The following is a 23719-nucleotide window of genomic DNA, read 5'->3' as shown; positions in this document are numbered from 1 at the left end:
CCCTCTATAGCTATTAACTTGTTCTATTGATCACTCTCTCCTCAAAAATGGATTTCCTGTTCTATTAACCCTCTTTCTTCCTCCCCTCTTAAATTAAATCAATTTGTACCTTTGCTTAATCTTTGTAAACCGCATAGAACTTCACGGTATTGCGGTATATAAGCTGTTATTATTATTATTATTATTACCTGGGATTTTGTAATGCTCAGAGTTGAATCGGTTCAGCGGATGGCCACCAGGATGGTCTCGGGGCTAAAGGGTCTCCCGTACGAAGAAAGACTGAGCAAATTGCAGCTCTACACTCTCGAGGAGCGTAGGGAGAGGGGAGACATGATTGAGACATTTAAGTACATCACGGGACGGGTAGAGGTGGAAGATGATATCTTTCTTCTCAGGGGACCCTCGACCACAAGAGGACATCCGCTCAAGCTCAGGGGAGGGAAGTTTCGTGGAGACACCAGGAAATACTTCTTCACGGAGAGAGTGATTGAGCATTGGAACGAGCTTCCAGTGCAGGTGGTCGAGGCACGCAGCATCTCAGACTTCAAGAACAAATGGGATACCTATGTGGGATCCCTACGAGGTCATGCCAAGGGTTAGGGTCACTAGGACTGAATGAGCGGGTCAGTAGAGTGACAGTATAATTACAATTATTCTTTAGGGGGTCAGTAGATTTAAGAGGGTGGGTAAATAGTGTGGGCAGACTTGATGGGCTATGGCCCTTATCTGCCGTCATCTTTCTATGTTTCTATGAGTTTCCTTTAGGTGTACTTGAACCAAAGCATTTTTGGGAAATGTCTTTGAAATGTGTACCACTAATAATTTATTTGAGGCACAAACATGAAACTAATAATAAATATATTGAAAATGCGTTTGTGAAATTCAGTTATAAGCAGGGATTCAATCCCTGCTTATAACTGAATTTCACAAACGCATTTTCAATATATTTGAAATGTGTACGACATGAAACTGTGTTTGCTTGAGGCAGTCCTGTTTTTTGTTTGCTTCAAATCACTGTGCTCCGTTCAGCTGAGGCAGCTCCAGGTGGTTGCCATGGAGACAGCAGTGATTAAGCCTTGCTGTCTTTCTACAGAATTAAACCCTAACATTACTAAAAGTTTACCTTTAGTTCTCTGTTTGAAAGTACTCGTCTCCCTCCGTATTCGTGGTTTCCATATCTGCAGTTTCGCTTATTCGTGATTTTTCAGCCGCTGACTCCGCCCCCCAAAAACATCATCACTAAAGTTTTTTCCTTTTACTGTACAGTACCGATAAAAAAGTTTATCACTTACCATTACTGTAACTCTGAAAATCGCTGTTTTCATGCTTTCTCCCACAAATTTCCCTGCTTCCATATTTCCCTAATGTGCACTGAGAAAAATGCTGCTTCCCAGCATCCCTAGAGAGAAAGGCTTCTTCCCAGCATGCATGAAAACGCTGGTTGGCTGCCCTGAAATCGCTGCTTTCAACAGTTATTTGCGGTTTCAATAGTAAAAATAATGGCGCTTTTCCAAAACCGTGAATAACATGTAAAAAAGTTATTTGCGGTTTTTCCATTTTCACGCCTATTGGCTGCCCGCATCCATCGCGAATACAGAGGGAGAAGTGTACCTAATTTCCAAGAACTATTCACAAACAGTATGTTTGTGAACAAAGACATTCTAATGCTGCAGAAGTTTTCTGCTGTGTTAATGAGGTGGTTATTTAGCCCAAGGAAAGAACTGTGGCTGAACCATTTTTGCTCAGATTGCCATTTGCCTGGTTCAATGCTAATTGTTGGCAAAGTCTGGCAGTTTCTTACCAGCATTATCCTAGCTCAGCTCAAGCATTGCCCTGGCAAAGGAGAATTTAAGAGAACCAGGAATTTAGGATATAGCTTGTTTTGTGCTAAGAATTATTGTTGTATTAGTACTATTTTAATCTATCATTTAGATCAGGGGTGTCCAACCTTTTGGCTTTCCTGGGCTGCATTAGCCGAAAAAAAAAAATGTTTCTGGAGCCGCGCAAACGCTGCAGCAAAACAGAGGAGGGAGACGGCAAGACGGTAAACACCCAGGGGCAGCAGAGGAAAACACTGCATCGCCCTTGACCGGGGCAGCACAAAATGCTTCACGGGGTCACAGGTTGGACACCCCTGATTTAGATGATTTCTGCACTATTGAAAACAGTGGTCAGGATTTCATCAGACAGCCTCAGTGAAGGAAACTGAGCTATCTTGGCCAATTCAGAGACCAAGGACTATTGGAATTATAATTCAGACCGACCAAATTATAGAAACTGAATTGTTTTCTTTTTGTTCATGAAAGTTATGCTGCTTATTTTTGCTGTGTGCTATAACAATGAGGCATCTTTGAGCCTTTTGAAACACAGTTGGTCAGTGGCCTAAATAAACTTCAGTTTGTTTTGGACATTCTGACTTGGGGGTCTTGTTTCTTAAAGAAGAAATACAAGCTACTTACCTGTAAATGCACTCCTAGGCGGTGGCCTATTTCCTTGTTAAGTCCTGAATGGATTCTCTGGTTATAGAAGACACGCTGGTTTGAAGTTTTGCCACAACCTGGAGCTCCAACTAGATGCCTGGGTATGACAATATTTAAATATTTCTATCATATCTCCCCTCTCCTGCCTTTCCTCCAAAGTATACATATTGAGATATTTAAGTCTGTCCCCAAACGCCTTATGACGAAGTCCACCAACCATTTTAGGAGCCTTCCTCTGGACCAACTCCATTCTGTTTATATCTTTGGAAGGTGCAGTCTCCAGAATTGTACACAATATACTGAATGAGATCTCACCAGAATCTTATACAGGGGCATCAATACCTCCTTTTTCCTACTGGCCATACCTCTCCCTATGTATCCTAGCATCCTTCTAGCTTTCACCATTGCCTTTTTAACCTGTTTAGTCACCTTAAGAGCATCATCTATTATCACACCCATGTTCCCTTTCTCTTTCGTGCACAAAAGTTCTTCATTCTCTAAACTGTACTGTACTCTCGGGTTTTTGCAGCCCAAATGCATGACCTTACATTTCTTAGCATTAAATCTTAGCTGCCAAATTTTAGACCATTCTTCAAACTTTGCTAGGTCCTTCATCATGTTATTTACATCAGTGTTGTTCAACTGCTGGTCCATGGACCACTGCCAGTCCGCAGAAATTTCCTGCCGGTCCACAGGGCCGGCAAGTGCATCGGGACCCAGACAGTGCTCTTCAGCTGCCGATCCACGGTGCGATCAATGCGGTGTTGTCTTCGGGCTGGCTTCCTCTTCCTCAGTGCTGCAGTACACAAAACTGTAGGCAAAGGCTCATATGCGCATCCTATGTCTGAACCAGAAGCCTTCTCTCTGACGTCGCAATGTCAGAGGGAAGGCTTCCAAATGAAGTGTGGGACATGCAAGGAGCCACTGCCCACAGTTTTGTGCACTGCAGCACTGAGGAAGAGGGAGCCGGCCCTGGGGCAGGCCAGAAGGCAAGGCACAGCATGGAGGGAGGGAGACAACAATGGTATGGGGAATTATTTTATTTTTTTTAATTTAGTGATTGACTTACATCTGCTGTCTGTTCAGGAAGAAATGCATTTGTTTCTATTTCTCTGGGGTTGTACTGCATGCAGAGTCTTGCATCTTAGGGTTTGTTTGTATATATTAGTACTTTTAGTTTTTGGTCCCGTATTTGCATGGGGTTATCTGTCTTCTGGTAGGAATGAATATTGAGAAGCACAGAGTGTGCTTTGAGTAGTTTAATTTTGTGGTTAACCATTATGGGTTGTTAATACGATTATATTATGTGTGTATATATGAAAAATCAATGGAAAAAATGGTGTTATAATTAGTACTATTATGGGGGCGGGGTCTGGGGTAGAGATGGGCGGGATCTGGCCCACGACTTACCCAGTGTTCTTCAACTGCCGGTCCACAAAATAATTATTTTATTTCCTCTGGTCCTTAGGTATCAAAAGGTTGAAGAACACTGATTTACACCATCAGGGGTATCTACTCTATTGCAGATTTTGGTATCATCCACAAAGAAGCAAACTTACGAGACAGCTCTTCAGCAATATCACTTACAAAAATGTTAAAAAGAGGCCCTAAAACCAAGCCTTTAGGCACACCATTGGTAAGATCCCATTCCTCAGAGAGATCTCTGTTGACCAATACCCTCTGTCGCTTTCCACTCAACCAGTTCCTGATCCAGTCCATCACTTTGGGGCCCATACCGAGAGCACACAGTTTGTTTATTTAGATGCCTGTGTAGAACACTGTCAAAGTCTTTATTAAAATCTAAATACACCACATCTAGCGCTCTCCCTCTACCCAATTCTCTGGTCTTCCTTTCAAAGAAATTAATTGGATTTGTCTGACAAGACCTGCCTCTAGTGAATCCATGGTTGCTTCGAGTCCTGTAATCCACTAGATTCCAGAAACATCACTACCACTGCGCTCTACCTCCAGAGATGGAGCCATGCCAAACAGGCAGGAGGAGCTATGCCAAACATACAGAGAGCCCATGCTGAACAGCTAAGTAGAGACCATTCCACCCCTAGAGAAGGATTCACGCTGAACAGCCAAGGGGAGATGCTCTTGATATCCAGAGGTGAATCCATGCAGAATAGCCTGGCAGGGTTGTGATCTATATCTAGAGCTGGAGCTATACTGAACAGCCAAGTGAAGCCATACTCTAAATCTAAAGACAGAACCATGTGGCACTGCTAGATACAGCTGTTCCCTATATTCAGAGAGAGAGCCAAGCCGAATGGACAGGTGGCATCACGCTCTACATCCACAGAGAGTGAAGCTGTACTGCTGGGTGTAGCTGCACTCCACAACTAGAGATAGGGTCAAGCTGGACTGCCAAATCGAACCGGACTGCCAAATCAAACCCTGCAGAACATCCAGAAGCTGAGATCTACAACCAAAGATGGATACCTGCGACACAGTCAGGCAGAGCCACACTCCACATACAGAGATAGGAACATTCTGTACTGCCAGGAGTCAAATTCTTCATGTAGCAATGAAGCTGAACTGCACTGTAGGGTCCGGTTGGATTTTTATCATAGTATTTTTTTATCATTGTACTTTTTTAATTGAATTTTCATGGTTTTATATGTCAGTGTTTAATGAATTATCTCCAGAACATCTGTATCCACAGTTTTTGTTTTCAACGGTGGATTGTTTTCACTGTAGATCATTGGGTCTCCCCATTTTTCTTTGTTGTGTTGCTCTGTGGTCCTACTTAGGTTGCCTGCACCCCTGTCTCTTGTCGATGTTTCAAGCCTCTATATATAGCATGATCACACTTGGCTCACTTGTTTTATCTTGCAGTCGATTATAGACACTAATATGTACTTCTTATCTTTCTATCTTTCTCTTTATTCATCATTACCTTTTCCTTTTAGGACCCCTGAGGAAGGCGTGTTTGCCGAAACACGGACCGTGTATGGTCTGGTTGGATTTTTATCACAGTATTTTTTATCATTGTACTTTTTTAATTGAATTTTCATGGTTTTATATGTCAGTGTTTAATAAATTATCTCCAGAACATCTGTAGCCACAGAGCAACACCATGTACCTCCAGAAGAAGAATATGATTGGGTCAAGTAGCATGAGCTGAACCTGCAAACAATGGTAGGCAGCTAGACGAACTGCAATATGGAATGGATGCAAAAAGGAACTTATGCACCAAATACTACACTCTGAATGCATATTTACAATGTGATTTAAGAAAAATGCTTTGGTGACAGAGTCAGTTCATTCTGTTTCTGGAGACAGAATATAGCAAGCAAGATTAAACCCCCAGAAGCTGGAATTTTCTGGAAAGTCAGCTGATCAACTGACTTCAACCTAGTAAAGGCTGAGAAAGCTGTAAACTGAGGAAGGTGGAACAAAAGCTAGATAAATTCATAAAAATACCGCCATGGCCCACCAGACACTGTCTGTCAGCATTACCGTACAACTACCAACATGGCATGAGAAAGCTATAGGCTGGTTATCCAAAGGGCTAGACTTGCAAACTGACCCTGACAGTCTAACCCACAGCTAAATTTCAGACAACAGATACCCACATAATAGCAGGAAACATACAAATGATTCTTGTATGAAAAACTACAAAGGTCATAGGAGCCAATGTTTCCGCTAAAACATGTGTATGCATGCACACAGGTCAGAAAGGAAGTGCACATACCTAGAAATTGTATACATGATTTTTTTTTAATTGTGAAAATATGCTAGGCCTCATATGTTGAGCAACTTATGCACAAAATGTTTTTCTTGCACATATATGCCACCAAATATTAGAGGGAGCATTAATAGGATTGAGGATGCTGAAACCATCATATTATCCATACATGGATAAAGTGATATCAAATCTGAAATAAACTTGGACACTTGCTCAATATTGGAGGCGTTAAAGCACTCATAGCATCCACAGGCCAAGACAAACAGTAATTTGCAGCACAGACATATAGATAGGAGCTCTTATGCTGTGAAGAATGAGACTACATAAGGCACAAACATGAAGTTGATATGATAACTGACATATATATGATCAGTAATATCATCCAGCTTATGCACCAATACAGCTCACCATAAGAGCAAGTAACTGACCTCAGGAAAATAACCAGTTCAAATTGACGGACACAACAAATTCATCACTTGGAGTCAGGCTGGTGCCAGCCGTGGAATTTAGACCCAGGCCCCTCTGTGTGTGCCGCTGTCCAACTCCAAAGACATCGCCACTGGCAGGCGCTGCCTCCTCCAATCACGCTGTGCAGGGCAAGAGCGATGTTTGCAATCTCAAGCCTTGCCCCGCACAACTTCCTGAATGGCTTCCATCGCGAGAACTGATGGCAGCCAATCGGGAAGTGGTGCGGGGCGAGGCTTGAGATCACAAACATCGCTCCTGCCCTGCACAGCGTGATTAGAGGAGGTAGCCATCCAGGAGATATTTACCGGCAGGGAGGGAGGCGAGTGAGGTATTTAAGGGAGGGAGATGATGTATAGGCCGCCCCACTGTAGAGACCGATGTAGGTTTTAAAACTCTTAGATAAGCCACAGCTAATTTTAAAACCTACATTGGCACTTCCTGCGGCCTATACATGGGGAAATACAGTAACTTAATGAAGGTCCACTGTACTTTATGGATCAGAAAAAATAAACTGTGTAAGAGATGCAGAATGAGAAACATGGAATATAGTGTACCAAATCGAGTTTCATTCCTCATTAGTAATATTAACTTGAATGCCACTTTCCCATGCTCTTTCAAATGTTAATGTCTGAATAGGTAGAAAACTTTTTAATAATTTATAAAATTTAAATACAGTATGACTTAATGCAATGAATTGTTTAGAAAGTGATAAGTGTTGGGCAACAATGTGCATATTTAAGTTGAACACTGAATTTCTAAGTAGCAGATTTTAGTAACCATTGGTAAAATTCGGAGTTCAAAAGCTGATATTTATTTTGTAATTTTAAGAAATTTGTGATTAGCATCATATAAAGAATGGCTGTCCCATATATTTCTACACTGTCAAGATCGCAATGCTATATGTTTTTTATCAATCAAAATACTTTTATTGTACCAAAGAGGACAATGAGAAGATTCTAGCCATGGATGTTCTAATTGCTTATCCAAGTCCTGAAGGATCTTAGCAGTAGTAGACACAATGGGATTATAAGGTAATTGCTTCAAATATAAGGTTTCTGAAATTCTAAAGAGAGGAATGGGAGCAATAATATCTGATTCTAAACGTAACCAATAGGGTATATTGGAATAATCTTTCCGCTCCTTGTTTTATTATAAAAGCCTTATGATATATTAAAAGGTCATATTCCCCCATATTCCTTAGTAGCTTTCAGTTTTGTCAAAGAGATTCTAGATGCTTTATGATTTCATTAAAAAATAGGTTTGCTTGAGAACCAACAGGAGAAACTGCCTTCATAACAGTGAACAGCAAACGAAACAACAAAGGTGACCAATTGGTGCTCAGTCTCTTTTATTGTGATAAGACTCGACACAATCATGTTTCGGCCCACAAGGGCCTGCGCCTCAGGAGTCTTGTAGTGAAATCATAACAGTTAAGACTTACAAATTCACAAAATATCTTCAATCATCTTATGAAACACCACTCCTTTGTAAACCGGAGTTTGCTGTCGACTGCTGCTCGAAGAACCAGCGTGTACTACTGCCCGCAGCTGATCTAATTTCTTCTGCTTGCTAGCCAAGCTTCTATCATATTCCTCGGCAATCTCTGAAGATTGCAATTTACCAGCAATTTCTCCCTTCAATCTTTTGGTTGCCTCCTGTGTTTTTTTCAATGATCAGGACCATAAGATCGAGGGAGTATTTGTTGAGGATTTAAATTTGTAGACAAATTTAAAAGCAAATACTCCTTATTTAAGAACAGGAATTTTGTATAGTATCAAGGGTAGTGGAGTTCAAGTTACTTAACTCCCCAGATACAAAAACCTTAGACTGTGAGCCCACTACTTGTAAGGACAGAAAAAATACCTGCATATAATATGTACAGCACTGCATACTTCTAGTAGCGCTATAAAAATTAGTAGTAGTAGTAGAGGCATACCTGAAACTCTGTAGATGCCTTCACATTTCATACCATGATTTTCTACATAATCTATACATTCACGGAAAACTGCTGGCAAACGGATGCCATCATAGAGCATGGTCCTCTCTGTAGCTTCAGTCAAAGGCATTCCAAACACCGGCCTATGACTCGGGACATCCACTGGTGGTAGTTCCTGCTCCTGAGTTGGCTTCTTCTTTTTCTTTTTCTCCTTCCACTGTTTAACAACATCTGCTGCTGTCAAGTCTTTTGACTTCTTCTCTTTATGCTTTTCATCTTTATGTTTCTCCTCTTTATGTTTCTCTTCTTTAGGTTTCTCTTTTACTTTAAAATCTTTCTCTTTCTTTTTTGAAAAGCTGGGTTTTTTGAAGACATGGATGCCTTTGGATCTTTTCATCTTTGATGGGCTTTCAGCTTCATCTCCAGAGCTGTCCTCCTGGAAAGCTGCATAACCTTCCACTTTCAGGAAAAGAGAAAAACATGGAAGAGCATATTACATCTTATTTCCAAAAACATTAAAATCTTCATCTAGCAACAAGAGATACTAAGAGCGTGGCATGAAGGGCCTTTTTCTGAATGTGAAACACCTAAAACCAAATAGGTAGAACTGATGAACCCTTTTCTCCTGATGCAACTTGCTGTTTTACAAAAAAGAAAGGAAGTTACATCAGAAGTAGGAACTTGGGCAGAGGAAAGGCCCTAGAGCACGCCTGAGGATCGGCGGCGGGAATTCTGAGGCTTCAAAAGGTATCAACAGGGTAGCAGGGGGAGGGGTGAGGAAGGTACTATTGCCACTCTCAGTGTTGCCGCTGTTGGACCCGTGCAGGGGAGGAGCTTGGTGCCTTCACTAGACACGCAGAAGGGGGTTGCTGCTGTTTGACCTGGAGTTTGTGGTTGGAGGAAGGGAGTTGCTGGACCTGTTGAAGGGGGCTGGAGGGATGGGAAGGGACAAAGGTGCTGGACCTTTGTGGAATACTAGAGGAAAAGGAGAGGGAGGTGCTGAACCTACAGGGAGGAGGAGAGAGAAGGGAAAGAGAGATGCTAAAGGGGATGAAGGAAAAGGGAATGAAATACTGAACACAGCAGAGACAGGAAAGAGAAAGACATATTGGTGTAGGGGAAGAAGAAAGAAGCTGGACACCGGAAGGTATACAAAAGAGGGGAGCATAGGAACAAGGACATAAAGAGAAGATGCTGCATGGAGGTGGTATATGGACACAAAATGAATATGCTGGAGATGGACATAAAGTAGTGATGATGAATATGGGGAGACGGACACAGTGGAAATACTGGAAAGAAGTATAGGGGCCACAATAAAGGGAGATGCTGAACACAGGGCCTGGGACCAACATAATTTGAACAATAATTAACCAGACAACAAAATACAGAAAAAATAAATTTTAATTTTCTATTTTGTGATTACAATATGTCAGATTTGAAATATGCATCCTGCCAGAGCTGGTGTTAGACATGGCTGGTGCGCAGGGCAGAAATTTGGGAGGGGACCTCATGCCCATTACCAGGCCATGCCATCTTTAGCTTCCAGCAGGCTTAGGACTCTCTCTGGCCAGGGGGTGGTTGCCCTAGTTGCACTCCCCCAACACCAACCCTGGCCTGTGTGATCTTTATATTTAGCATAGTATAGGAGGAAATGGATCTATTTCTTTAGTGTTGTACTACATGCAAGGTGTAGCTTCTTGGAATTTTGGTTCAATTTATGTTTATCATTTTTGGTCAGCTATTATGTATTTGGCATTTCGGTTCTCTGGGTGTAACCAAAGAATTCTGTTAGCATGAATTTTCAATATAGCATTCTGTAATAATTCAGCTTGCTCAGTTTCCCTGATAGTAGAAGGGATATTTGTGAGATGGGAGACAGTGGTTTTGTTGATCCTTGTTCTGTATTGCTTGTCATTTATAATAAATAAAATAATTTAAATAAAAAATAACTACTTGAAGCTTGTGTAGTTGGGATTGAATTTGTGGGGGCAGGGACAGGGCTTATGAGGACAAATATTCCAGTACTGTAGGTGTGGCAAAGAGAGCTCACGGGAGGCTGCATTTGCCCCCCCCCCCCCCTTTCTTATGCGGCTCTGCTGTGTTGTCAGATGTTGAAGGACTGAATGATTAATCTGCATAGTATGCAAGAAACAGATGTCCTTTTTCAGAGGTACCGGCATTACATCTCAATGGAAAAGACAACTGCAATTCAATTTTGGAGACAATATACTGCATAGATTGGAAAGAGTCTTATGTTTCCAGTCGTGCTAGCTTTCCATGACAGTAGTTCATCAGGTTACCTACCTTCTTTAGTCACTATAGTCTCTTTTGTTCTTTGAGGGCAGCCTTTTGTCTCTACTTAATTCTGTCACCACAACAATCATGCTCCATCTGTTTCTTTCACCCTATTCCAAAAGTTAATGATATAAAAAGATTGACCTGAAAAGAAATAAACCTCAAGCCTACTGTAATGAAGCAGATATTGTAATACTCACTAACCCTTATGTTGAGGGCATTTAAGACTCTTTCCATTTGCACGGGACCTCTTCCAGACTTACCATACAATTAAATTTATTTGTTAGAACCAGGAAATGCACTTTTAGACAGAAATGAAGTTGTGGCACACAGTAAGTTTCCTATTTAAACTTTTATCAGAAAGAGTGCTGCTCTAACAATTTTCCCTTAAGAAAGCACAAATGGGATCTGGGAGCACAGACCTGAATTTCTGTTTTGAGAGAAAGAACTAGCTCTAGATCCTACTTCTTGGAAAGTTTACAAACTGCTGAAAAAGCTTGGGAAAGGGGCTGTAAAGTGAGAGAAACAGATACACCCATCCATACTGACATGAAGCAATGGGTGATCCTCTTGTATACTCTGCTGAAAAGGCTTCAGGGATCTGCTTAAGGAACATGAAGCTATATCATCACATTAGGTAGAATTTACATTAAAACATTTTTCTACAACCTTTGAATGTACTTCCAAAAGCAAACATAGGAAACACATCACAAATAATAAAGAAAATGAAGTTATGAGCAAAAAAAGAACAAGAAGTTATCATGATTCAAGACCACATCAATGAGAAAATGAGGTCAAATGAAAAAAAAATACAGTAAGGAAATTTCTCCAAATGAATAGGTACATTACGTAAAGTGTGAGCCCAGTGGGACAGATAGGGAAAAATGTTTGAGTACTTGAATGTAAACCACTTAGGCTATAAGTGGAATATAAATACTAAAAATAATGAAACATTTACAGAGAATTTCAAAAAGACAGATGTGTTCAATGGAAAAAAAAAAAATCTACTTTTATATTAAAGCATCTCAGTGGTCCTTGCCACATCAGGAAATAAGAAAAAATTATGTACAGTGGTACCTCGGTTTACGAGTACACCGGTTTGTGAGTGTTTTGCAAGACGAGCAAAACATTTGCAAAATCGGTGCCTCAGAAACCAAGCATGGCTCGATTTACGAGCACCCCCCCCCGCAATCCGGCACCCCTCCCTGCGATCCGGCACCCCCCCTGCCTCGAACCGGCACCCCCCTATGATCCGCTCCCCCCCTCCCGACACGATTGGGCACCCCCTGCCACGATCTGACCCCCCCCCCGCCACGATTGGGCACCCCCCCGCCACGATCAACTGACCTGGCAGGACTCTCCAAAGCTGTGGCTTCGGTGAGCCCTGCTGGCTTAGCGGATCGGAGTTAAACTTCCCCTGCTGTGATCAGTTTATGGCTGTTGCGGGCTGGCTTTAGGAACCTATAGCAGCATAGATAGGCAGATGAAATGTAGGCCAGGGTTTTCCAGACCTACATTTCAGCCACCTATCTTGCCATGAATTGCGGCTAGATGGTTGCTTTAGCCCAGCTAACGTCACTTCCAGCGTTGGCCACATCTACTTTGGCATTCCGTGGCCTAAAGCAGCTACCTAGTCGCGATTCCAGCCACCTTTTATTTAGACATTGGTAGGTGCTTCAACACTGCCATTTTTTTTCCCATTTCTGATGGTGTTTTTCAATTAACTTAGGCATCGGCAGGGCGCCTACCAACACCTAAGTTTAGGCGTTGATTATAGAATTTCCCTGTGTATTCATATACTCGGTCAAGTCACATTATGACCACCTGCTAATATCCAGAATAACCACCTCTGGCAGTACAGACAGCAGCCAGACACCATGGGAGTGACTCAATAAGATGTTGGATGGTTGCTAGAGGTATCTGGAGCCATCCAGACTGCAGTGCGCCTGACATTTGCTGATAGGTCCGTGGTGGTAGATCCAGTCGTCAAACATGTTGACTGAGGTATTCCCAAATGTGCTCAATTGAGTTAAGGTCTGGGAAATTCGGAGGCCAGGGAAGTAGCTAAAAATCTTGCTCATGCTCTGTGAACCACTCGCAAACAATTCTGGTGGTATGATACTTCGCATGGATGGAGATATACCTGTATCAGCTGATAGTGCCTTCCATAGGTATCCATATCAAGAAAACATTCCCTAGACCACAACACTACCGCCACCAGCTTGTGTGCATCATAGAAACATAGAAACATAGAAATAGACGGCAGATAAGGGCCACGGCCCATCTAGTCTGCCCACCCTAATGACCCTCCCCTACCTTTCTCTGAGAATAGATCCCACGTGTCTATCCCATTTGGCCTTAAAATCAGGCACGCTGCTGGCCTCAATCACCTGTAGTGGAAGACTGTTCCAGCGATCAACCACTCTTTCAGTGAAAAAGAATTTCCTGGTGTCACCTCGCAGTTTCCCGCCCCTGATTTTCCATGGATGCCCTCTTGTTGTCGAGGGACCCTTGAAAAAGAAGATATCTTCCTCCGCCTCGATGCGGCCCGTAAGATACTTGAACGTCTCGATCATGTCTCCCCTCTCTCTGCGCTCCTCGAGCGAGTATAGCTGTAATTTGTCAAGCCGTTCTTCATATGGAAGATCCTTGAGTCCCGAGACCATCCGGGTGGCCATTCTCTGCACCGACTCCAGTCTCAGCACATCCTTGCGATAATGTGGCCTCCAAAATTGCACACAGTATTCCAGGTGGGGCCTCACCATGGATCTATACAATGGCATAATGACTTCCTCTTTACGGCTGACGAAACCCCTTCGTATGCAACCCATTATTTGTCTTGCCTTGGATGAAGCCTGCTCCACTTGATTGGCAGACTTCATGTCCTCACTGACGATTACCCCCAAGTCTCGTTCTGCTACCGTTTTTGCTAGGATCTCGCCATTAAGGGTATAAGACTTGCATGGATTTTGGCTGCCCAGGTGCATAATTTTGCATTTTTTGGCATTGAAGTTGAGTTGCCATGTCCTAGACCAGCGCTCCAGCAGGAGTAGGTCATGCATCATGTTGTCGGGCATTGAATCTTCGTCTGTTGTGCATTTGCCCACTACATTACTTAGTTTGGCGTCATCGGCGAATAATGTTATTTTACCTCGAAGCCCTTCTGCCAAGTCCCTTATAAAGATGTTGAATAGGATTGGGCCCAAGACTGAGCCCTGTGGCACTCCACTGATCACCTCCGTCATTTCGGAGGGGGTGCCATTCACCACTACCCTTTGAAGCCTACCTCCAAGCCAGTTCCCAACCCATTGCGTCAATGTGTCACCTAATCCTATAGAACTCATCTTGCCCAGCAACCTGCGGTGTGGTACCCAACAATGGTTGCTGGGTGCTTGTTCTCAGTGGTTTTGTGCCTTACATGCCAATATCCATCCATTCGACGGAGCTGAAAAATGACTCATCAGAGAAGGCAATGTCTAATGTCAGTACTCCTGTGCAAATTGCAGCCATTTTTTGTGATGAACCTTCGTGAGAATTGTTGGAGTTACCAACAGTCTGCTCCGGAGCCCCATTCACAACAGGGTTCATTGCACAGTCATTTTGGGCACACATCTGGAAGCCCCTTTCTTCATTTGGATGTTGAGTTGCTCCACAGTAGCGTGCTCATTGGCCCACATCAACCTGTACAGTCAACATTCACCTTTCTCATCATTGGCTCATGCCGCTCCACAGTTACCATGACGAGTCACTGAAAAGGTTCCATTCATCAATTCACAGTACGCCTTAACCACAGAAGTCCGTGAACACTATTAAATATCTGAAAAGAAAAATTACATCACTACCTGCAAGGTGAGCCAGCTTGCATGACTGACTAGTCACATGACATTCTATGATGTCCTCTTACCACTTCCCACAAAAATATGAAAAAAGTGCGGAAACATTTTGAAGAACCCTTGTATATTTCTCTCCTATAAATTCAGAAAGGGTTTGGAGATGTGAGAGTGCTCCTATGGCCCCTCAAGACCAATGCTGCTGGACTGTTGTAAGACGGAGATGCCACTGTAGCCTGCTGAGGTCAAAAAATGAGATCAAGTGGAAAACAGAGCAAAACTTTAGTAAGGTGCATATCTGGAATCTCAATACAATGTTGGAAAAACTGAGGCCGTTCCTCCTCAATGTTGATCTTGCAGACTGCAATTGGGTTCTATGGAATATATATTACTACAATGTCCCCTGCTTCATAATTATTGGACACGTACGTGTAATACTATTTCAGAGGTGTTTTCTCTTCCAACAAAAATTACACATGCGCAACTCATTTTTTGTTGTCTAGATGAGACTGCACCCCTAACACAAGGTGGTCTCAAACTTTTTTGTTTTATGAGTACTCTTACTTTACAAAATGTATTACATAATTGGAAGAACCTAGCTAATACTGAGTACAACACATGGTGGAATACACTTTGTTTAACTGCTAAATACAAAAGGGCTAATGCAGAGAAAACTTATACAATCATATAAAAGAACATGGGAACCTCTATTTTCACACTGTAATATACCTTCTTTACTAGTCCTTGGTATTCTTTGCCTTTTGTTGGTGGTATCTCCTGTATAGTCTTATTGAGTACGTTTCGTTTCTTCACTTTATAACATACTATGTTTGTAGGTCATTCCAACTTTGATTAAAAGCTGACAAATCTCCGGGCCTGGACGGAATCCACCCTAGGGTATTGAAAGAGCTAAAAGTGGAAATAGCGGAGTTACTGAAGCAGGTTTGTAATCTATCCCTGAAAACAGGGGTGATCCCGGAGGATTGGAAGACAGCAAATGTTACACCCATCTTTAAAAAAGGTTTGAGAGGCGACCCGTGGAACTACAGACTGGTAAGTCTGACATCGGTCCCGGGGAAGATGGTGGAAGCACTGATAAAAGACAGCATCAACGAGCATCTAGAAAGGAATAATCTGATGAACACAACCCAACATGGCTTCAGCAAAGGAAGATCGTGCCTAACGAACTTATTACACTTCTTCGAAGGAGTAAACAAGCAAATGGACGAAGGAGCCCCCATAGACATTGTATATTTGGATTTTCAAAAAGCCTTCGACAAGGTACCTCATGAACGCCTGCTAAGGAAACTAAGGAGCCATGGGATGGAAGGGGATGACATAGATGGATCAAAAACTGGTTGGCAGGTAGGAAGCAAAGGGGAGGAGTGAAGGGCCACTACTCGGACTGGAGAGGGGTTACGAGTGGTGTCCCGCAGGGATCGGTACTCAGACCGCTGCTGTTCAATGTTTTCATAAATGACACAGAAACAGGGCTGAAGTACGAAGTTATAAAATTTGCAGACAACACAAAACTTTCTAGTGGGGTTAGGAGCAAAGAGGACTGTGATTATTTACAAAGGGACCTGAACAAACTGGGAGAGTGGGCGAATAAATGGCAGATGAAGTTTAATGTAGAGAAATGCAAAGTCTTGCATGTAGGACACAGAAACCCGATGTACAGCTATATGATGGGGGGGGCTGGTAATGGGGTGAGAGTAGCCTTGAGAAAGACTTAGGGGTAATGGTAGACAGATCAGTGAAGCCGTCGGCGCAGTGCGCAACGGCCTCAAAAAAGGCGAACAGAATGCTAGGTATAATCAAGAAGGGTATTACAACTAGAACGGCAGAAGTTATCCTGCCGCTATATCGGGCAATGATGCGCCCGCATTCTGGTCGCCGTACCTTAAGAAAGATATGGCGATACTCGAGAGGGTTCAGAGGAGAGTGACGCGACTGATAAAGGGTATGGAAAACCTTTCATATGCCGAAAGATTGGAGAAGTTGGGTCTCTTTTCCCTGGAGAAGCGGAGGCTTAGAGGGGACATGATAGAGACCTACAAGATCATGAAAGGCATGGAGAAAGTGGCGAGGGACAGATTTTTCAAAATTTCAAAAAATACAAAAAAGAGGGGGCATTCGGAAAAGTTAAGAGGGGACAAATTCAGAACCAATACTAGGAAGTTCTTCTTCACCTAGAGGGTGGTGGACACCTTCCAGAGGGTGTGATACGACAGAATACGCTAAAGGGTTTCAAGAAGGGTTTGGATGAATTCCTGAAGGATAAGGGGATTGAAGGGTATAGATAGAGGAGTGAATGATTTCCTGCAGGAAAAATGGGTTGAGGGTTACTGATAGAGAATTACTATGCAGGTCCTTGGCCAGAATGGGCCGCCGCGCGAGCGGACTGCTGGGCAGGATGGACCTCTGGTCTGACCCAGCAGAGGCACTGCTTATGTCTTATGTAACCTACATGATGTATACTATATGCAGAGGTGTTTTCTTCTTATGCCTTCAGTTGTGCATCTGTTTTTCCTGTTTGTATACTGTTTTATTTAAAATTTTATAAAACCTTTTGAACTGGGAAAAAAACTGAGGCCATTTCCCCTACTGCAGGGGTGTCCAATGTCGGCCCTCGAGGGCTGCAATCCAGTCGGGTTTTCAGGATTTCCCCAATGAATATGCATGAGATCTGTGTGCATGCACTGCTTTCAATGCATATTCATTGGGGAAATCCTGAAAACCCGACTGGATTGCGGCCCTCGAGGACCGACATTGGACACCCCTGCCCTACTGTATGGTGTACTGCAAGCATGCACAGCCAACAAGATTTTACTTTGAGTGATATTGGGAAAAGATAAGTACAACAGAAACAACTTTTGCTTCCCAAATGGTCTTTAACCATCTGTTTAGGCAACTACAATTATTGTTTTTGATAGGGATGTTCTAAAATGTTTTAAAGTTGTTTTCTTATAAATCTTGAACAAATTTGGCAAAAGAAGACAATTTACCATTAGCTCTATTAGATGTTTGTTTATTATTTATTTGATACCCCACCTTTGCAGGAGGTCATGGCAGTTTATAATAAATACATTTAAAAAAATGAAAGGAACGCCTAAAAATAATAGTAAGGTTCACAATCGTACAAGTACCTAATCGTACAAATTTCCAATTATAACATCTAATTCTGATTAGTCTTACTAAAAAGAACAGTTAAAAGCCATTTTTTTAAAATGTGTTTTTAGAAGAGACTTATGTAGTGAATGATTGTTCAGCACAGAGCAATATTCTGGAATGGGAATGGACTAGCAAGCAGAACCTTTTTCACCTTCAAAATGCTCTCTCAAAGTGCTCTTTTGGGTTCCATATAATCGCTATTAACACCAACAAGTTTTTTCTCGAATGTACTTGCTTTACTGTTTCTCCGATTTCTTTTTTTTGCTGAAAATTGCTCTTAAGTGCTGCTTCATTTATGTTTATATCTCTCCCCTATGTCCAAGTCACACTCTTAATCAATATGTATGTGATCAAGTAACTCCAAGCGGGAACATCCCCACTGAGACGTAACAAACATACAACATGGAGGGCTATGTACGTAAACGCCCACAGTCTGGGAAACAAGAACCTGGAATTAGAAACAGAAATGAGGAATGCCGACCTGGATGTGGTGGCGATATCTGAGACCTGGCTCACGGATTCCCACGGGTGGGACATGGTCATACCGGGTTACAACTTGCTTTGCCGGGACAGGGAGGGCAAAATGGGAGGAGGTGTTGCATTATATACTAAAGATGACATTAAGGTCACCAGAATCACAGATGTCCACTACACTGGGGAATCCCTTTGGGTAAATTTAGCCAGAGGGAAGGTCAAATGTCTGTATCTTGGCGTAATGAATATCACCTTGCGTGGGGACACAGTATTGTTAGGTGACTTCAACATGCCTGATGGTGGATTGGGACATGCTTTCCTCTGCTTCCGGCAGCAGCAGGAGGCTATTAAACTCTATGAAGGGAGCAAGCCTCAGGCAACTGGTGTTGGAACCAACAAGGGATCAGGCAATACTGGACCTGATACTTACCAATGGAGAAAGTGTCACAGAGGTCTCGGTGGGCGACACATTGGCCTCCAGTGACCACAACATGGTATGGTTCAATCTCAGGAAAGGTTTCACTAAATCTACCACACTGACCAAGGCCATCAAATTCAAGGACACAAACTTCAAAGAAATGGGAGACTTCGTTCACCAGGTGCTACAAAGCCAAGCAGAAACCGATAACGTGGAAGAAATGTGGTCGACTTTGAAAGCCACCATACAAGAAGCAACAAATCGCTATGTTAAATCAGTAAGTAAACGGCGAAGGAACAATAAGCCACAGTGGTTCTCTGCGGAGATTTCGGACATCATCAAGGAGAAGAAAAAAGCATTCATCTCTTACAATCAATCAGGGAAACAGGACTCTAGGGAAGTCTATCTGGCCAAGTCAAAAGCCGTCAAAACAGCAGTTAGGGAGGCCAAATTCCTCATGGAGGAGAGTCTAGCGAAGAACATCCAGAAAGGAGATAAATCCTTCTTCAGGTATATCAGTGACAGAAATAAGAACCCAGGCGGGATAGTACGTCTTAGGAAACCAGACGGAGACTATGTAGAAGCGGACTCGGAAAAAGCCCAACTGTTAAATGAATACTTCTGCTCAGTCTTCACCTGCGAGGCGCCAGGACCTGGCCCTCAGCTACAAACAAGGGTTGACACAGATGACCCGTTTAGTAATTTCGAGTTTACACCCAGCGGTGTCTACTGCGAGCTGTCAAAGCTTAAGGTTAACAAGGCAATGGGGCCTGACAACCTACACTCCAGGGTGCTCAGGGAGTTGTGTGATGTCTTGGCGGAACCGCTATCCGCACTCGTCAATCTCTCCCTTAGTAAGGGTAACGTCCCGTTGGACTGGAAGACAGCTAATGTCATTCCACTCCACAAGAAAGGCTCCAAGATGGAGACAGCAAACTACAGACCGGTGAGTCTCACATCAATAGTTTGCAAACTAATAGAAACTCTAATCAAACGCCAATTGGATACGATCTTGAACGAGGAGAATCTAAGGGATCCCCGTCAACATGGATTTACTAAGAGGAGATCCTGCCAATCCAACCTGATCAGCTTCTTTGACTGGGTGACGGGGGTCCCGTTCCCAAAGGACCCTCGGTCACAAGGGGGCACCCTCTTAAACTTAGAGGAGGGAAATTTAGTAGTGACACCAGGAAGTACTTCTTCACAGAACAAACTTCCGGTGCAGGTGATCAAGGCCACCAGCGTGCTCGACTTTAAGAATAAATGGGACATCCACGTGGGATCCCTACGAAGGTCGAGCTAAGGAACTAAGTCATATGCACTCAGACTTAATGGGGTGGGTCAGTAGAGTGGGCAGACTTGATGAGCTGTAGCCCTTTTCTGCCGTCATCTTTCTATGTTTCTATGTTTCTAAGCTGGATGTTTGGGAGTCCCTGGACATCGTATACCTGGACTTCAGTAAAGCATTCAATAGCGAACCACACCGCAGGTTGCTGAGCAAGATGAGTTCTATAGGATTGGGCGACACATTGACAAAATGGGTTGGGAACTGGCTTGGAGGTAGGCTTCAGAGGGTAGTGGTGAACGGCACCCCCTCCGAAATGACGGAGGTAATCAGTGGAGTGCCGCAGGGCTCGGTCCTGGGCCCGATCCTATTCAACATCTTTATAAGAGACTTGGCAGAAGGGCTGCGATGTAAAATAACATTATTCGCCGATGATGCCAAACTAAGCAATGTAGTGGGCAAAAGCACAACAGACATAAATTCAATGTCTGACAACATGATGCACGACCTACTCCTACTGGAGCGCTGGTCTAGGTCCTGGCAACTCAGCTTCAATGCCAAAAAATGCAAAGTCATGCACCTGGGCAGCCAAAATCCTTGCAAGACTTACACCATTAATGGCGAGATCCTAACAAGAACTGAAGCAGAACGAGACTTAGGGGTGATCGTCAGTGAGAACATGAAGACTGCCAATCAAGTGGAGCAAGCTTCATCCAATGCAAGGCAAATCATAGGTTGCATACGCAGGAGTTTCGTCAGCCGTAAGCCTGAAGTCATTATGCCATTGTATAGATCCATGGTGAGGCCCCACCTGGAATACTGTGTGCAATTCTGGAGGCCGCATTACCGTAAGGATGTGCTGAGACTGGAGTCGGTCCAGAGAATGGCCACCCGGATGGTCTCGGGACTCAAGGATCTCCCGTACGAGGAACAGCTGGATAAGTTGCAGCTGTACTCACTCGAGGAACGCAGAGAGAGGGGTGACATGATCGAGACATTCAAGTATCTCACGGGTGGAAGAAGATATCTTCTTTTTCAAGGGTCCCGCGGCAACAAGGGGGCATCCGTGGAAAATCAGGGGCGGGAAACTGCACGGGGACACCAGGAAATTATTTTTCACTGAAAGGGTGGTTGATCACTGGAATAGTCTTCCACTTCAGGTTATTGAGGCCAGCAGCGTGCCTAATTTTAAGGCCAAATGGGATAGACACGTGGGATCTATTCAAAGAAAGGTAGGGGAGGGTCATTGGGGTGGGCAGACTAGATGGGCCGTGGCCCTTATCTGCCGTCTATTTCTATGTTTCTAATATTGTCTTACTATGGCACTGCTGAAAAAGGAGCAACATTCATTTATTTGGAAAAACTTGATAACCTACTTTACACCATTGCCAATGATCTAGAAATTTACAATCAAACTGTTGAAGCAAGTAAAACCACAACAAATCATAATACAGAAAACTACTGCTTAAAAATTTTAATTGTGATTAATCACACAATTAAAGGTATTTATTTCACACTGCAGACTCTAGGCAAATCCCTTAACCTTCCATTGTCCCCAGATACAAAATAAGTACCTGTATATAATCTGTAAACCACTCCGATAGTAACCACAGAAAGGTGAGATATCAAATGCCATCCCCTTCCTTAAAAGGCTGATAATTTCCCTTCCTCCCACCCCCAGATCCAACATTTTTCCCTTTCACTTCCTTCTTTCCCTCTCCTCTTCCCCAGGTCCATTATCTTTTTCTTTACTGGGGTCCATTATCTCTTTCTTCCCTCCCCATTGTCCAGCATCTAGCCTTCCTCTCCTCTACTCCCATGAGCAGTGAGAAAAATTAGGTGGTGAGCAACACCAAGCTCTTCTCATAGCTGCTGGAGCTTATCAACTTGACCATGACATTCACCTTTGGCCCCTCCAGTTCTGCAGCTCATTTCCCTCCTCCCACCCGGGGCTCAGCATCTGCCTTGCCCTGCCCTCCCAAGTCGGTCTATCTCAAAGGTGATCTTCTATTGGTCCCCAGCAGCGACATCATTGCATATATTCTGCCTGCAGCTTGCTTCAGAGCTTTCCCTCTGCCCATCACACCTCTTCTAACATCACTTCCTATTTCTGCGCAGGCAGGACAAGTCGGAGGAAAAGATTCGGAAAAGGCCTCAGGCAGTATATGTGCCAACACTGCCAGGAACTGACCGAAGATCACCTATAAGGTAGACTGGTACAGAGAGAGGGGTGGTGATGTTGAATTGCGGGTTGGAGGAAAGAAGATGAATCTCACTAAGGACAAGGATTGGGAGTGGAAAAAAATAGAAGAGATGCAGCATGATTCATTTTCTAAATCATGATTAATGCATTACGGTAACCCCCTTCCTTACAAAGCTGCGCTAGCGTTTTTAGCGCCGGCCGTCACAGTAACAGCTCCAATGCTCTTAGAATTCCTATGAATGTCTGAACTGTTACCACCACAGCTGGCGCTAAAAACGTTAGTGTGGCTTTGTAAAGGAGGGGGTAAATCGCAGTTAACTGCGATTAACTTGCAACCCTAAAAAATTTCCCATGTTAAATAAAAACCCCACTAGCAAAACTAAACCAAAAAAGCCAATTTTTCTCATCAGGGCCGTGACCTACTGTACATCAAAACAAATCATTACCAGTCACAGAGATACAATAAAGAACTAATTAAATAATTTCTGTAAAACATTTTGAGAAACTTAACTGTACATAGTGGGTTTTTATTCATATCTCCAACTCTGGAGAGCACAATAAAAAAAAACCCCAAAACAACAATCCAGCAATTTTGGCTGTGGTGTCCCATTCATTTTGTTTTTATGGTCTAGTCTTGGCACTATTTCCAGGCAGGCATTTTGAAGCATTTGTTTAAAAATAGCTAAATAGTTTACAAAAGGGGAGAGAGAAGCCATTCACTAACCTGTCCAAATATTGTTGTTAGTTTTAAAATTCTGCTTTGAAAGTCCTGCTCTCCTTTTAATAATAATTTGTTATTTTACATTATTTGTAGTATCTTTCTGAATTTGTTGTATCTTTACAGGTAGCACAAAATTCCATTTGGCGAGTGTTCCGGCTTCAAAGAAATGAAGTTTCAAGTTTCAAGTTTATTTACATTTGATGTATCGCTTATAACAATATCTAAGCGATGTACAATTTAAAAACCAACAGATTGTGGTAATACATATAGTTTATATACGTTAGACAATTGACAAAACAATTTGGACAAACATGAATGAGTAGGAAGGGGGGGAAAGTTACAATTACATTGTTTGTTAAAATTTACATAAAATGGAAAATACATTAGGTATAAATGGGGTGAGCTGAGAAGAAAATATTGTTGATTATTTAAAGGATATAAAAAATCTAGAATTTGTCATATCATAAATCAAATGCGTCTTGAAATAAATAAGTTTTTAGAAATTTTTAAAAAGTGATAAGATCTTTTTCGTTTTTAATAAAATTTGGAAGGGAATTCCACAATGAAGGAGCCACCACTGAGAACATATCATTTCGTCTAGTGCCGATTATTCTTAACGATGGGACTGAGAGCAGATTTGACGAAGATGATCTTAAAGAGCGAGAAGGGTTGTATGGGACAATCATTTTTGATATAAATTGGGGTTCGTTAAATCTTAAAGTTTTATAAACCAAAAATATG

General features: G+C 42.7%; 1 protein-coding gene across 3 annotated transcripts in view; it reads right to left on the bottom strand.

Moving 5' to 3' along the window:
- Positions 1–23719, bottom strand: part of RALBP1 (ralA binding protein 1) — a 112433-nt gene that overhangs the window by 70617 nt on the left and 18097 nt on the right. For all 3 annotated transcript variants that reach the window (XM_033934061.1, XM_033934060.1, XM_033934062.1), the window contains exon 3: positions 8579–9037. In XM_033934061.1, coding sequence (XP_033789952.1) covers positions 8579–9037 — 459 coding nt within the window. The remainder of the gene's footprint in view (positions 1–8578; positions 9038–23719) is intronic.

This window comes from Geotrypetes seraphini, chromosome 2, assembly GCF_902459505.1.
Source record: "Geotrypetes seraphini chromosome 2, aGeoSer1.1, whole genome shotgun sequence".
Lineage (NCBI taxonomy): Eukaryota > Metazoa > Chordata > Amphibia > Gymnophiona > Dermophiidae > Geotrypetes > Geotrypetes seraphini.
Note: the sequence above shows the minus strand (reverse complement) of the source record. Positions and strands in the feature narration are given on the sequence as shown.